General features: G+C 38.8%; 1 protein-coding gene across 3 annotated transcripts in view; it reads left to right on the top strand.

The window, feature by feature from the left end:
- DUSP16 (dual specificity phosphatase 16) overlaps positions 1–12,573 on the top strand; it is a 66,672-nt gene that overhangs the window by 28,031 nt on the left and 26,068 nt on the right. For 2 of the 3 annotated variants that reach the window (XM_086758145.1, XM_086758153.1), the window contains exons 2-4: positions 79–156; positions 6,917–7,514; positions 8,629–8,767. In XM_086758145.1, the coding sequence (XP_086614271.1) occupies positions 7,284–7,514; positions 8,629–8,767 (370 nt within the window). In that variant the 5' untranslated portion in view covers positions 79–156; positions 6,917–7,283. The remainder of the gene's footprint in view (positions 1–78; positions 157–6,916; positions 7,515–8,628; positions 8,768–12,573) is intronic. The other variant, XM_086758160.1, reaches the window with a different exon arrangement.

Here is a 12,573-nt window from a genome sequence, read left to right as displayed (position 1 = left end):
TGAAAGTATGAAATCCATTTTCTATTGGTTTTCTGTCTTGTAATAAGGATTTATTTTTTTTTATTTTCCTATGTTTAGGTATTTCCCTCAGCTGGCCTTTTTATGTGGACCACCCTCCGTCCTGTTCAGCCCATTCAGATTTTGACTTAAATGTAGGTGAGTAATTGCTTTTGACATGAAACAATAATGAATTAATATAAAAGTGCTCAGAATTTTCAGTTGATTTGACTTGGAAGTCATACAGGGAGAATGATCTTTTAAAAATCCATTGACCCTTTTCCTCATTGCCTAGTGTCCCAGACAATAGGAAACAAAAAATGTTATGTATTATAGTATTTGTTTGGAGTGGATTAGGTAAGCTTTCATTCTGGGTGTCACACAACTACGTGCTGTGAACCTGCAATGAAAAAGTATTTTTAAATGGAAAGAGCTTCTTGCTTGTGTGGGTGAAGAAGGGAGTCCCCTGATAAAGTCTCTGAGCTGTTGAATAGAGTGATGTAACATATTAACAGCATGTTCTAACACTTCCCATGATCTCACATTCTATCAGTCAGATTTCCCTGCTATAATATTTAATAAATGTTTATTGTTCCACAGTGAAGGTCAAAGAGGTTGGCTTCTTGGTAAATGTAGGTCATGATAATCTGGCTTTTTGCTTAGGGTTGATGATGGTGCATGGATGATATTTGCAAGAACACTGCACATATTTGAGGGCTATGTTGAGTAGGTCAGCAAAAATGTGGTGTTTTGGTATAGGTGTGTTTTGGTTTTGTTTCAGTAGTAGAACACACATTATTTCAAATACCACAGTATCTTACTGTTACCTAAATGGATGGTCCATTCATCTTGCTTAGCCCAGCTATCTTAAGAGTGCTGGTGGTCAAAATGTCACTGAGCAGTAGGTGTAGAAAGAGAGCAAGCTTAAAAATCAAAACTGGAGGTGGTTTATGCAGCTTATTTATGGGAATTTTATTTCCTTACTGACTCTATCTCTCCATGTCTTGGATTGGTGAGCACAATGAAATGAGGTGACTTTTCTTTAGAACTAGTAATCAAAACTGAGTAATTAGTCGAGTAGGATGAGGGACAACAGAGTACTGAGCAGAAAATTCTCCTTCATCTGTTTTTTCCAATGGATTATATTTGCCTTCCTCATGAGCAAGTGTGTAATCTAAAATGCATGTATCTGCTGTTTCTACAAGGAAGAGAAAATTAACACTATTCCATTTTGACTGCATGTATAGATCTAAAGTACAGATGCACTCAGAGTAGGAGAGGAGGGAGTAGCCATTCTAATCTTACAGATTAGCAAAGGAAAGCAGGGTGAAATTCTTAAAGCTGCTTCTCTTTTATGATTATGGTACATAAGTGACATTTAAAAAAAAAATGTATTTCTATTTAAGTGACTTCCTTGCTGCTCTGCACTCTTGTGCCAAAGTAGAGTGTGCTCGGGAGGGTGAGGGAAAGTCTTGTGTTCTTCCATCCCCCAACTAATGTGAGGAAGTGATGTGGTTATGAGATGATGACACTTGCTTGAGTTATTTGAAAAGCCAAAAGACACCCTCATTCCCATCAGTTGAGGAATACAAGCCCTTGTTAACAGACCTCTTCTTTTAAATCACTAGCATTTGTAATCTCACTCCTGTGTGGTCTGCACAATGGCAGGTAAGACATAGACTTCTTGTAGCCTCATTTACACTTTTTTCCCAGAGTCTACGCTTTATTACACAGTTGTTGATCTCTGGAATTTATTGGCTTGCTTGCTGAATTCAGAAGTAGTATAGCCATTCCTCACTTTCACTTAGAAATCTTACTTCCTTTGTGCCCCACAGACACCATTTGTTCCTCACTGATGATGAGTAGCAACTTGAGCAAGGATCGGCCCTCTCTATCCTTGATTGTCACTCAGTCTGTCGTAGCATAGGTTACAAGCATCTGCCCAAAACAACTTTTATTTCCATCTTTCTGAGGCTAGTGAGGGAATGCTGTGAATGTTATAGATGTTGAGGAGAAAAAACATCTCGCAGGAGTGGGAATTTGCCCTGTGATCCCTAGACCAGGAGCTCTTCTCTGATACAGGAATTTGCGTAGGCTTGTTTGTTGAGTATCACGTGTGGCTGTGGTGGTAGGGACTGGTGCTGATGGTATTGGCACCGGCTGTTGAACCACTGGCAGCTCCCAGCACAGTAACACTGAAGCCAAATACTCCTCTGAAAACAGCTGATGTGCCAGCAGTGGCATGCATCCTGCAGTTTAGGAACTTCTACCTCTGTGTTTTGATTCAGCATTTGGGTTTCTTTTTTTTGTGCTGGTGTCCGCCCTGAGAAACATGAAAGGGGACTTGACTGTAGGGGAAGGTAGTGTTTTTCCTCCTATGTGTGTATGTTTGCCTCTAGAAAGTGGAAAAATACATGGTTTTAAAAATAAACTCTTTCAGGTGTCTCAGGCTGAGTATGCAAAAGCTGCCCTTCAGGACCTTCTAATGTTCAGATGCTGTAAAGTTATTTTGTTGGCGTTTTGCCATGCAGCAGTGACGTATGTGGGAGCACTGCTGTGGGCACCTAACAAAGCAGGCATTAGTGACGTCGGGAACAAAACTGCTGAGCGTTCATGACACGGAGGTTTAACTTCAAGGTTATCGTACGTGAGCTAGAAGTCTGTCAGAGATCATAGCAAGGCTTCTGGAAGCTCTTTGCTAGTTCCTTAACTGAGGTAGAATTAGAGTGCTGTTCTAAAAGTTTTTAAAATATATTCTTACTACATCTGCCTCTTAAAAAATAGTTGCTATCATAGGAGCCAAAGCCTGAGATAACTCAACCAAGCATCCTGATATGATGTAAAGAAATTGCTTAGAGTCGAAGTGGTAGAAGTAGAAATTAGGAGGGCATACAAAATGAAAGTTATTTTAATTGAAGAATCAAATTCACAACTTAAGTACCAAGTTTCCAGTTATGTGGTTGCCTGCTTCACTCCCTCTGACCTATTTGGAATGGCAACCTGAGGCACAGAAAATCCCGTAGTTCTGTGGCAACTTTACAAGTACATATCAGAGATCCACTGCTGTTTGTATGGAAAATAGTAGGGTTCTTGTTGTTTTGGTTGTTTAAATAATATGGAGAAACTCTAAAGATACTGGGCAATTGTGGAACACATCTTTTTAGTTCCACAGCAAGTTGAAAGTTTTATGAAGAGGTAACAAGCAGTGCCACGTGTTGCAGTCCACCTACAAGGAGGAAGAAGCCATGCAATATTACCAGTGTGTGTGTGAGTGACTTCATGCAGTATTCTCATCAGCTTGATTACGGATCACTTTTCCGTAATCCTGATTTCAGTATAGAACATCCTGTGACTAAGATGGTTTCCCAGCCTGAAGATCAGCAACATAATGGCCTATTTAGGGCGAAGTGTTACATTGCATCATTTTTATGAGACACTATGGAGTCAATACATACCATTGTGATCTAAGTCACAAGTAGTGCAGCAGAAAGAGAACAGTCAAGAAGTTGAATTTCAGCTATTTCTGAAGTATGATTAGAAATGAAACAGATATTTCAACACCTCATAGTAGCTGAATGATAAGAGCAGTCACCAGGAAGGGGAGGAGTGCTCTGGTGTTTACCTAAAGCAGGAGGCTGCCAGTTTCCCTTGTTTAGACAGGTCCCGAGGAAGAGTCCCAAAGTCTGATAGTACCAGAAAGAGAGAGAATTAAAACAAAACAAAAACCTGTAATTGATAAAAATGTTGTTCCTCCCTTGCCCAATGGAGCTGTTCCTGTCAAAATAGGATATCAATCACAATAACTTGAGGTGGCATTACTGTTAAGTTTGTTACTTTCAAGCCATAGGCAGAATGCTTTCAGAAACTTAACGCATAGCTATACATTGAGGAAACAGTGTTATTTAAAAGGATTTCTGGCTGCTAGCTCACTTGCTTTATGTTATTTACATGCTTTTTATGCAGTCGCCATATATGACTGGTTTGAGTTCTTTTTAAGGGTCTTCTGAAAAAAACTTCTGTCATATGACAGTGAAGGCTGAGACAACGAGGAGCAAGCATGTAGAAGTAAGAAATATACCCAAACTGAAAGTTGCAAATTCAAAATTACCTATTTTTAACAGCCTCCATTTTAGAGTTCTGTAGTTTGTCTGGTGCTTTGTTTTCCTGTCATTACTTGGACTTTAAAGTCAGCAATTTACCCATCAAAACAAACTGTCTAGTTCACGAACAAACTGTCTAGCTCACAAAAGAGCTAGAGCCAATTCCCACTTGGCCAGTGCAAAAGTTTTCATTGAGTTCTGTGGGTTTGGTATCTGGCAGCCTTTGATACAAGTGAAAAATAATCAAAATTTGTGACAGGACGTGCTAGGAGAAATAAAAAAAAAAAGTGCAGAATACTTTTTCTGTCTCTAAAAAAAAAAAAATGGACACAACTATCAAGTTTCGCTTTTTTCTCCCCTACATAATGGTGTAGTCTTTTGATACCTTCCAGCCTGTCTACAGAGAGCCTGAGGCCAGTATATAATGACTGCTCTTTGAGGGGGAGCACACCTGCCAACTAGGTTGCAAAGATAGGGTTTTGTTGTTTTGGTTTTTTTTTTAATAGGTTTAATTAAGGCTTGGTATAGTAATTTTTCCAATAATTTTTGTAGTTTAGAGCAGTATGCATTTCACTGCTATACGCTTCCATTTATCTGGACAAGCTTAAAAGCACTGGCTGTATGGTAGTAGAGTCAGGGCAAATAGAAAATCACATTTTGTCAACCTAATGGCTGTTCGTGTGAAACCTGGTGTTTTTCTTGTATTGAGTTTCTTTCAATTTCCTTTTTTTTGGGGTTGTTAGAGTGAAGTTTGTATTTTTTTCAGAATTTATTTTAGTTAAGATTTTGTATATTTAGGTTTGTATAATATGTCAAATGAGTAAAACATCTGCTGACCTGAAATTTCCCAATTCTAAGCACAACTGACCTGTTGCTGTAACAGGACTTCTAATAAACTATCTATAAATTGGTTTGGATTCATTACTTCTCTTGCAATTAAGATATACAACAAACATTTCAAACTGAAGCATGTAAAATTATTCTGTAAGTAAAATGCAAGTTTTCCAGGTGAACCTGTTAAACTGATGATGTAAAATTGTTATTTTTTAAAAAATACGTAAAATCTTAATCCCCATATGTTCCTGTATGTGCTTTAAGAATCCAGGAAAATGTATCCTCATAACTTGCTTCTGTTTACAAATGTTCCACTGCCTCAAGAGTGTCAGTCAATTGGAGTTTTATTTTCTTCACCTGGCCACTTCAGTTTTGTGACAGTTGTGTCACTTTGCTTTGTCGCAGCCAGCCAAAGGCAGAGGCAGAAGGGCTGCTTGGGTCACAGGCTGGGTGGCACGGGCCAGAACTGACATGAGGCTCGCTTGAAGGCACACTTTGCCTTGTGCCAGAGGGCTTGCATAGGTTTGCTGACCTAAAATCGCTTCCCCAAACAGGAAAAGGGAATGCAATAGTGTGAGACGCACAAACTGGAGAAATGTGGTTTCTTGCTGAGCCAGCTCTACCCTGCACCGATTTGAGCCCAGATTGCTCTTTTTCAAACAGTTTGCCACACTAACGAGGTGAGGAACTCTGTCAGGCCTGTCCTTTCACGTCCAGGCTCTAACTTGTTGTCTGCTCCACCACCTTGGTTGAAGAGGTCAGCACCCTCAGCTGTCTCCTGTTGCTGGAGTTGATTACCAAGGCAGCTGAATGTTACCAAGGCTCATGTTTCCTCCAGAGCTGTTGTTCGCAGCCTTACATAGATGGCTGTCTCTGTAAATATCCACAATGGCACCAAGAGACCAAGTTTTGAATGTGGGAGGAAAGCAAGTTGACTTGTGTTTTCTGTTGGATCTATAGCTGCAGCACTATATGCACTAAACTGCAGCTAAATCTCTTATGAACAAAGCCCTGTGGTGGCTCCTTTCTGAGGAGCATTCCTAGAGGAACTTGTTCCATCAACGTCTATTTTGGGAGACTCTGAAAAGCCTGAGGACGACTGTGAGGCAGTAATACAAATAGATGGTGAAACATTGCCGGTGGTTTATTTACTGCTCTGCTGCTGCCGATGTTTAGGCTGATGTGGTTCAGATACTGTCAGGATCTAATTTTACAAACGTATAGTTTCCTTCAGATACTGTTTAACATGTGTGAAAAGTGTAATGCACCTCACGTCACTGTCACATCTGCTCCAGAAGGGCCAGAGACAGTGCACACCTCTCGGTAGTGTATTCATGAAGCCTCTACTCCATGTCTGGTGATTAATTCAGACAAAATGCATGTGTCCTGATGTAGCATCTTGTTCTTCTGGTTTTTCTTCAACCATGTTCTTGGAGGAGAGAGGTGGATGTAAATTTTGTCCTTTCTTTTGTACAGTTTTGGTTCCCTGACTTGCAGTGCTGGTTTGTGAAATACTTTCCAAGGCATTAAACTTTAAAAGTGTATCTTAACTCATTTTACAACTTCTTACTAAGTGGTGAAGTGCTGAAACGCATCTAAGTGGTTTTGCTATTGAAAGGAATACCATGATTTAGGGCAGTATCTCTTAATTATATTCTAAAAAAAGTCTTGTGAAGAGGCAGAGCTAGTGGCAACAAAAGTCTGCAATTAAGACAGGGTGCATTGCCTGAAATACAAGATAATTGTTGAGGCAAGATCTTTGGAATAGATTCAGAGAATAGAGTTGCAAATATTCTCTCTAGGTGTTTGGCATATAGAGGAGAGAGGAGTAATTCTCAGGAGTGTATTTATTATGTGGTACAGACCACTGTGCAGTTCTCCTCAAAGTTGAGTGTTTTGTTCCGCAAACTTTGATGGCCTAATCTGGATTGTGATTTTTTTTTTACTTGTTTTTTTTTTTTCCTTAAATCTTCCTCTTCTTACAGGCTCTTAGTCCAGTGGAAAGCTGATGAGTGGGAGCAAAGGTAAAGAATGATGTAATGCAGCTGCAGCCAGAAAGCATCTTTTGTTTGAATTGTGAAATGGCTACTCCATAGTCATCTCCCGATGAATCAGATGTGAGGGGCTGCTTTGTGGAATGAACCCTTTGTAACGGCACATCAACTGGAAGCAGGAGACATTCAGTTGAAGAGCTCTTTCTGAAAATGGGTTTAACTTTTCTTTTGCCAGTCACTACCAGCATGACCTCATACACTTCTAGTACAATGGTGTGGCTAAGCCTTTGAGTACACAGCCATTACATCATCGCAGCAAATTAGAGAGGGAGGTGGTGAAAGAGGCCTTATTGTTGTCATGGCCGATGAGATGATCAGGACTCAACTCATTGTTGCCGAGAAGTTGGTGGCTTTGCTGGAGAGTGGTACAGAAAAATTGCTGCTGATTGATAGCCGCCCCTTTGTGGAATACAATACGTCCCATATCTTGGATGCCATCAACATCAACTGCTCCAAGCTTATGAAGCGGAGGCTGCAGCAGGACAAAGTTTTGATTACAGAGCTCATTCAGCATTCAGCAAAACACAAGGTAGGGGTCATTTTCCCAGTTATTCCTTGTTTAAAAGAGTGCCCGGAAAGCAACTTGTAATAATTTTCCCTTAGGTATTTTGTTTTTAAAAAAACCCAAAAATTTGTTTTAAATAAACAAAATTGGGGGACTGTAACTGTTGGTTACTACTGAGTTTATCTTTGGTTTCTTCGTAGCCTGCTCTCCCCTAAGTGACAGAGTAATGGGGAGGGGTTTAGAAATTACTCAGAAGGAATGCTCTCAGGGTTCTTGTATGTCTTGCAAAGCACAGTCCCTTAAATGTTTGTAATTAAGGCAGGAAACGTTCTCAACTTTGAAGGATTCTTTGGGATCTGCGTTGGCGGGGATTGCTTAGCAAGTGGTCGTACAGTTTGCAGAAAAACTGTAGCTCTGTCAATCCTGGCTCCTACTTGCCATTTAAAATACTTCTCGTGTGAGTAGTTTGATGGGTTGTTGTTTGTTTTGGTTTTTTTTTTCTTAAATAGTGTTACTAGTAAAAAGAAAATAGCTAAGCTGTTTAAACTTAATGTGTATCTATGTATGTGTTGTTTCGGTTTTTAACCATTGGTACTTGTTTCAAATGTTTTGCTTACAGAAGTAATCTGCTACATTCTTGCTTTGAAATGTTAAAAACTGAAGCCTGTTGTTATTATTGTTACTACTATCTAAAGCATATTTTATACATAAGGTTGTATAGACGGCTAAAATATGTGTAGCTGTAGGCAGTTTAAGGTCTCTTTACTGTTTATACACAAAAAACCCAGAGGCACAATCTGAGGTAGGACCTTCTTTCAAAAAGTTTAGTTTTTGAACAAACTAACCAACCTAGCTGAAGGTAAAGCATTGTACAAGTGACGTAAAATTACCTAATGGTAGAAATTTGCAGAGTGTGCTTCAACTTGGAGCAAATAATCAATTTATAAACTCAAAGGAATCAAATCTGATCAGGCATATTAAGTATAAAATAAAAACTGGTTTGTATACAGCTACTTAAGAAATCTATATATCTGAACTGATGCATAGTAAATATATAAGAACCCAGATGCAGGTGATAATGTGATGTTTTTAATCATCTTCCTCCTTCCTATCTTATTCTGAATTACTTGTGTTGCAGATTGAAATTGATTGCAAGCAGGAAGTGGTGGTGTATGACCAAAGCTCTAAAGATGTGACCTCTCTCTCATCTGACTCCTTTCTTACTGTGCTCCTGGGCAAACTGGAGAAGAATTTCAGCTCTGTGTATCTGCTTTCAGGTATGACGAACAAAGGAAAAAAACAAAGCACTTGAATAAGGAAAATGTTATTGTTACAGCAGACATGTACACAGTTTTGCAACAATGCTGATACAAGTTATAGCATAGCATTTTCTGTAGTTCTGTATGCATATAGTGCCACTCATAATACATAAAATGCTTAGAAATTACATTTACAGGGGATCTATTACACCATTAGTGCTGTGTAAATGGAAATTGATCAATGCAGGTTTTTTAGATGTGTCTGTCTGCTATTTTAGAGTCAAAAATAGTAAAAGAAAATGTGCTTCCCTGGTCTTTAAGTATTGTACATGCTAGGAGGAAAATATCTTCCTTGCCCAAATTGGTAATTACTACAATAAGAACAAGAGAGAGGATCTCCCAGAGTTGCGGAGATTGTTCTGTGTGACTTCTTAAACTTAAGCTCCTTAAGTGGTAGTACTCTATTTAGGTCTTCTCCCTCACCTCCACCTTCCCTCCCCTCCCTTTTTCTTTCTTTCTTTCTTTTGTTTTTAAATCCCAGGTCAAAGCATGTATAGAAATCCAAGTCCTTATAATACAGGATTTGTTGGTGTTAACGTGTGCTTGTATTGTTATTTCTGTCATGGAACAGTAGACCCAGTATTCACAAGAAGGAATAAGGAGGGGCATGAAGTAGATCCCAGGCTGAAAGAAGAGGGGATGACAAATACATTTAGGAAATTCATTGCAGTGACCCAATCAGTGACCTCATGAACTGTATACATAGTCTGTGAGAAATGTTAAAACTACAGTCAGAGATTGAATAATAATGAGGAAAAGGGAAGGAACTCCAGAGAAATGCTTCCTTTCAGCAAGAAGGTTTCACTGAGGTTTGCAGGGACTTCAGATGAAAGGGAAAGGGAGGTGGTTGTGTTACTGAGAGAACTTTTCCCAAACTATTTCCAAAGTGAGTACAGAGAAAATGAATAATTTCTGTACTTGGAGAGGTGCATTTGGTGCTCATGTGAGATGTACTAACAGAAAACGAAGTAGGACTTTGCTTTGGCTATGTTTGGTGCTTCTGTTTTATTTGTTTTTTTGGTAAGAATTACTCCTGTGGGTTGTAGACTACAATATTAGATTAAGTAACTCGTCGTCTGTATGAGCCACCAAGTAAATGTGTGGTGTCTAGGCACAGTAAATGCTTAATGTAAGAGTGCTGAAATATGTGGTTAATACTCTCTTAAATTTAAAACTGTCATTTAAAAAATAGGCCAGTCTAGAAGCAGTTCATGCCTCTTAAGAAATCCTTTTATTGTCTGAATACTCAACTACTCATCTGTCTTGAGATTTTTTTAATAACCAGAAGCATATTACAGCTCCATGCAGCAATACAGACTATTCACAACTAAATTTCCATGGTGGAAAGAGACACAGCTATCTAATAACTATGAATGTGCCCTCATGGCAGGGACGAGTTGGGGGAGATCCTTAATAAGGTCAAGCAAATGAGAGTATCACAAAATTTCCCTTCGTTCTGCTGTCCCTCTATAGATTAGTTGTGCGAGACGTGGCTTTTATCTTCTTTTTCCTCTGCTGGACCCTGTGAAGGAGATGGTCAGAGTGCCTCCATCCTCAGGCCTGCCTATGGCTCCTGTAGGAAGGGACATTACCAGGATGGGAGTGTTCCTCAGCTCCTCGGTGCATAGTCCAGGCAAACAACAATTGCATATATCTTAATGATACTACGAGAAATTGCTTCGTTTTGTTTTGTTTCTTTTTTTTTATTATTATTATTATTTCTAGCCTGTGATGGTTGTCTGTTCAAGCTGAAAATGCAGCTTCAACCACATGCAAGATAGTAGTGCACGTTAGCTAGCTGGGGTGAACTTAGCCACGTGCAGCTGGTAAGGACTAGTTTGGGTCCTAGAGGGAGAGAAAGGGAATCTAATGTATTAAAATCTTCCTTATAGAAAGCAGGATTTTTATTTTAGCATGTCAAATGCATTTCTCTTAGCAAAGATCAGATTTGAAAATTGAATCTTATTTTTGGTTAAATAGCTAGTGATGGAGTTATCTATGAGTTAGAAACAACTGCTGGCTTTATAAAAACCAGTGGTAGACGAGTGTAAGAACAAAAGGGAAATGTAAGGATCCATTACAGGTAAGTGCTTTTTCCAGGAAATATGCCTGACTAAGATGAATCAGTAGTAAAGCAATTAACATCAACTCTATTCCTTCAGCTCTCTAGTATTTCCTTCTCTTATTATGAGTTTGCTCTGATTTTAATCCTTAAGTAAGAAAATACTTTCACAGTCCTGTTGTTTTCTCACATCTGTTAAAAAGCTAGCTACCTAACAAACACAGACACACACCAGAAACCTTTTGGGATGTGGGGTGAAGGAGAAGGTGCTAGATTCGGCCTTATAGAAAGTTTCTTGGAGGCTGTTGATACATGGCTCTAGGAAACTAGATAAAATGTGTTGTCTCAGCAAGCTGATGACGAACTCTCATAAATGTTTATGGCGCATAAGGAGAGTAGGGGTCAGTGCACTGTGTAAAAGAACCACCTTTGGACTTGAGTTTTCCCTATGCCACTCAGTCTGATTTATTTAAAATAGTGACCTTAAATAAACATTTTGGGGTAGGAAAATAGTTTTTTTTGTTGGGTTAGAATAAGGAGCAATTAACAAATATCTGAAATTCCTGCATCTGTTCTTCCTGCCTCCTCCTATTACGGAGCACTCAGTGAGGTGTTTTTTTTTTCTTTGGGTTGTGCATAAAGGTGTGCTCTACCCTGGAGGTTGTTTTTCATTGAAGCAACTAATGTAAAGACCTCAAAGGAACCCTTACCAATTAGCTTAAGCTCTTGATCTAACCTCATAAAAATATTTATAATCTGGTGGGGAATGTTCTCAGGAATTTAAATATTTGTTTTCGTTCTTCATTTTTAACAGTGCACAAAATACCGAAATGCAAATACGGAAGGCTTAACCCCACTCCCATCATTGCATCTACTCCGCAGAGTTAAATAAGATTTAAACACAGCAATGTGACTTGATTCCTTTTCTCTTGCCATATTTTGAGAACTGGATTTACTTTTATGGAGTCCTTTTCCTAGTTACAGTATTTTTATGATGCTTCTGTTTGCTCTGTAGAAACAGTTAAGAGAAACTGCTGGTTCTTGCTTGATGAATTTGCATTATTAAGGCAGTAAATGCCAAGAGCCTTGCTTAAATTCTGTTCTACTATGCCAATGGAAATCATTCATGTTTTAGTTGCTCTTCCCTACTTCTCTTAATCTGGCTTACTTCTACTCGTGCAAGCACAAATGTCTTTGTGATGGTTACTTTTCAAATGTTGTTTGTGATAAAGATAAAGCACGGCTTTTGGTTTGGTTTGTTTTTTTTTTTTTTGGAGGAGGCTGTTGTTTTTTGGTTTTTTTTTTTGTACAGAAGACACACTAAGCAGAAACATTTCTAAAAACAAAAACCAGAAATGCCAACCTTTCTGTATTTCCAATTTGAAATTAAAAATTGTAATAGCCTAACACAGAAACACTGTAGAAACACTGTACTGGCTCTGAACTGAAATCAAAAGCAAGAATTCTTGCACTTGGGTGGATGTGGAACAATGGTAAATGTCCAAGAACGACTAGCTAAATTTCAGAGTACTGTAATGCAGGATCGTAGAGACAGTTTCACCCAACTCTCTAAGAATTTTTTAGTGCTGCAAGAGTGTATTTTGCCAGCAAACCATGAATGATGTATTTTTTTTTGTCAGTCACTGAATTGCCACTTAAGACTTGATGTACTGTGGTATTCAGTGCCACTGAGAACAACCAA

Source organism: Chlamydotis macqueenii, chromosome 1, assembly GCF_036417535.1.
Source record: "Chlamydotis macqueenii isolate bChlMac1 chromosome 1, bChlMac1.mat, whole genome shotgun sequence".
Classification (NCBI taxonomy): Eukaryota; Metazoa; Chordata; class Aves; order Otidiformes; family Otididae; genus Chlamydotis; species Chlamydotis macqueenii.
The sequence above is the reverse complement of the archived record's forward strand: the minus strand, read 5'-3'. Positions and strand labels throughout refer to the sequence as shown.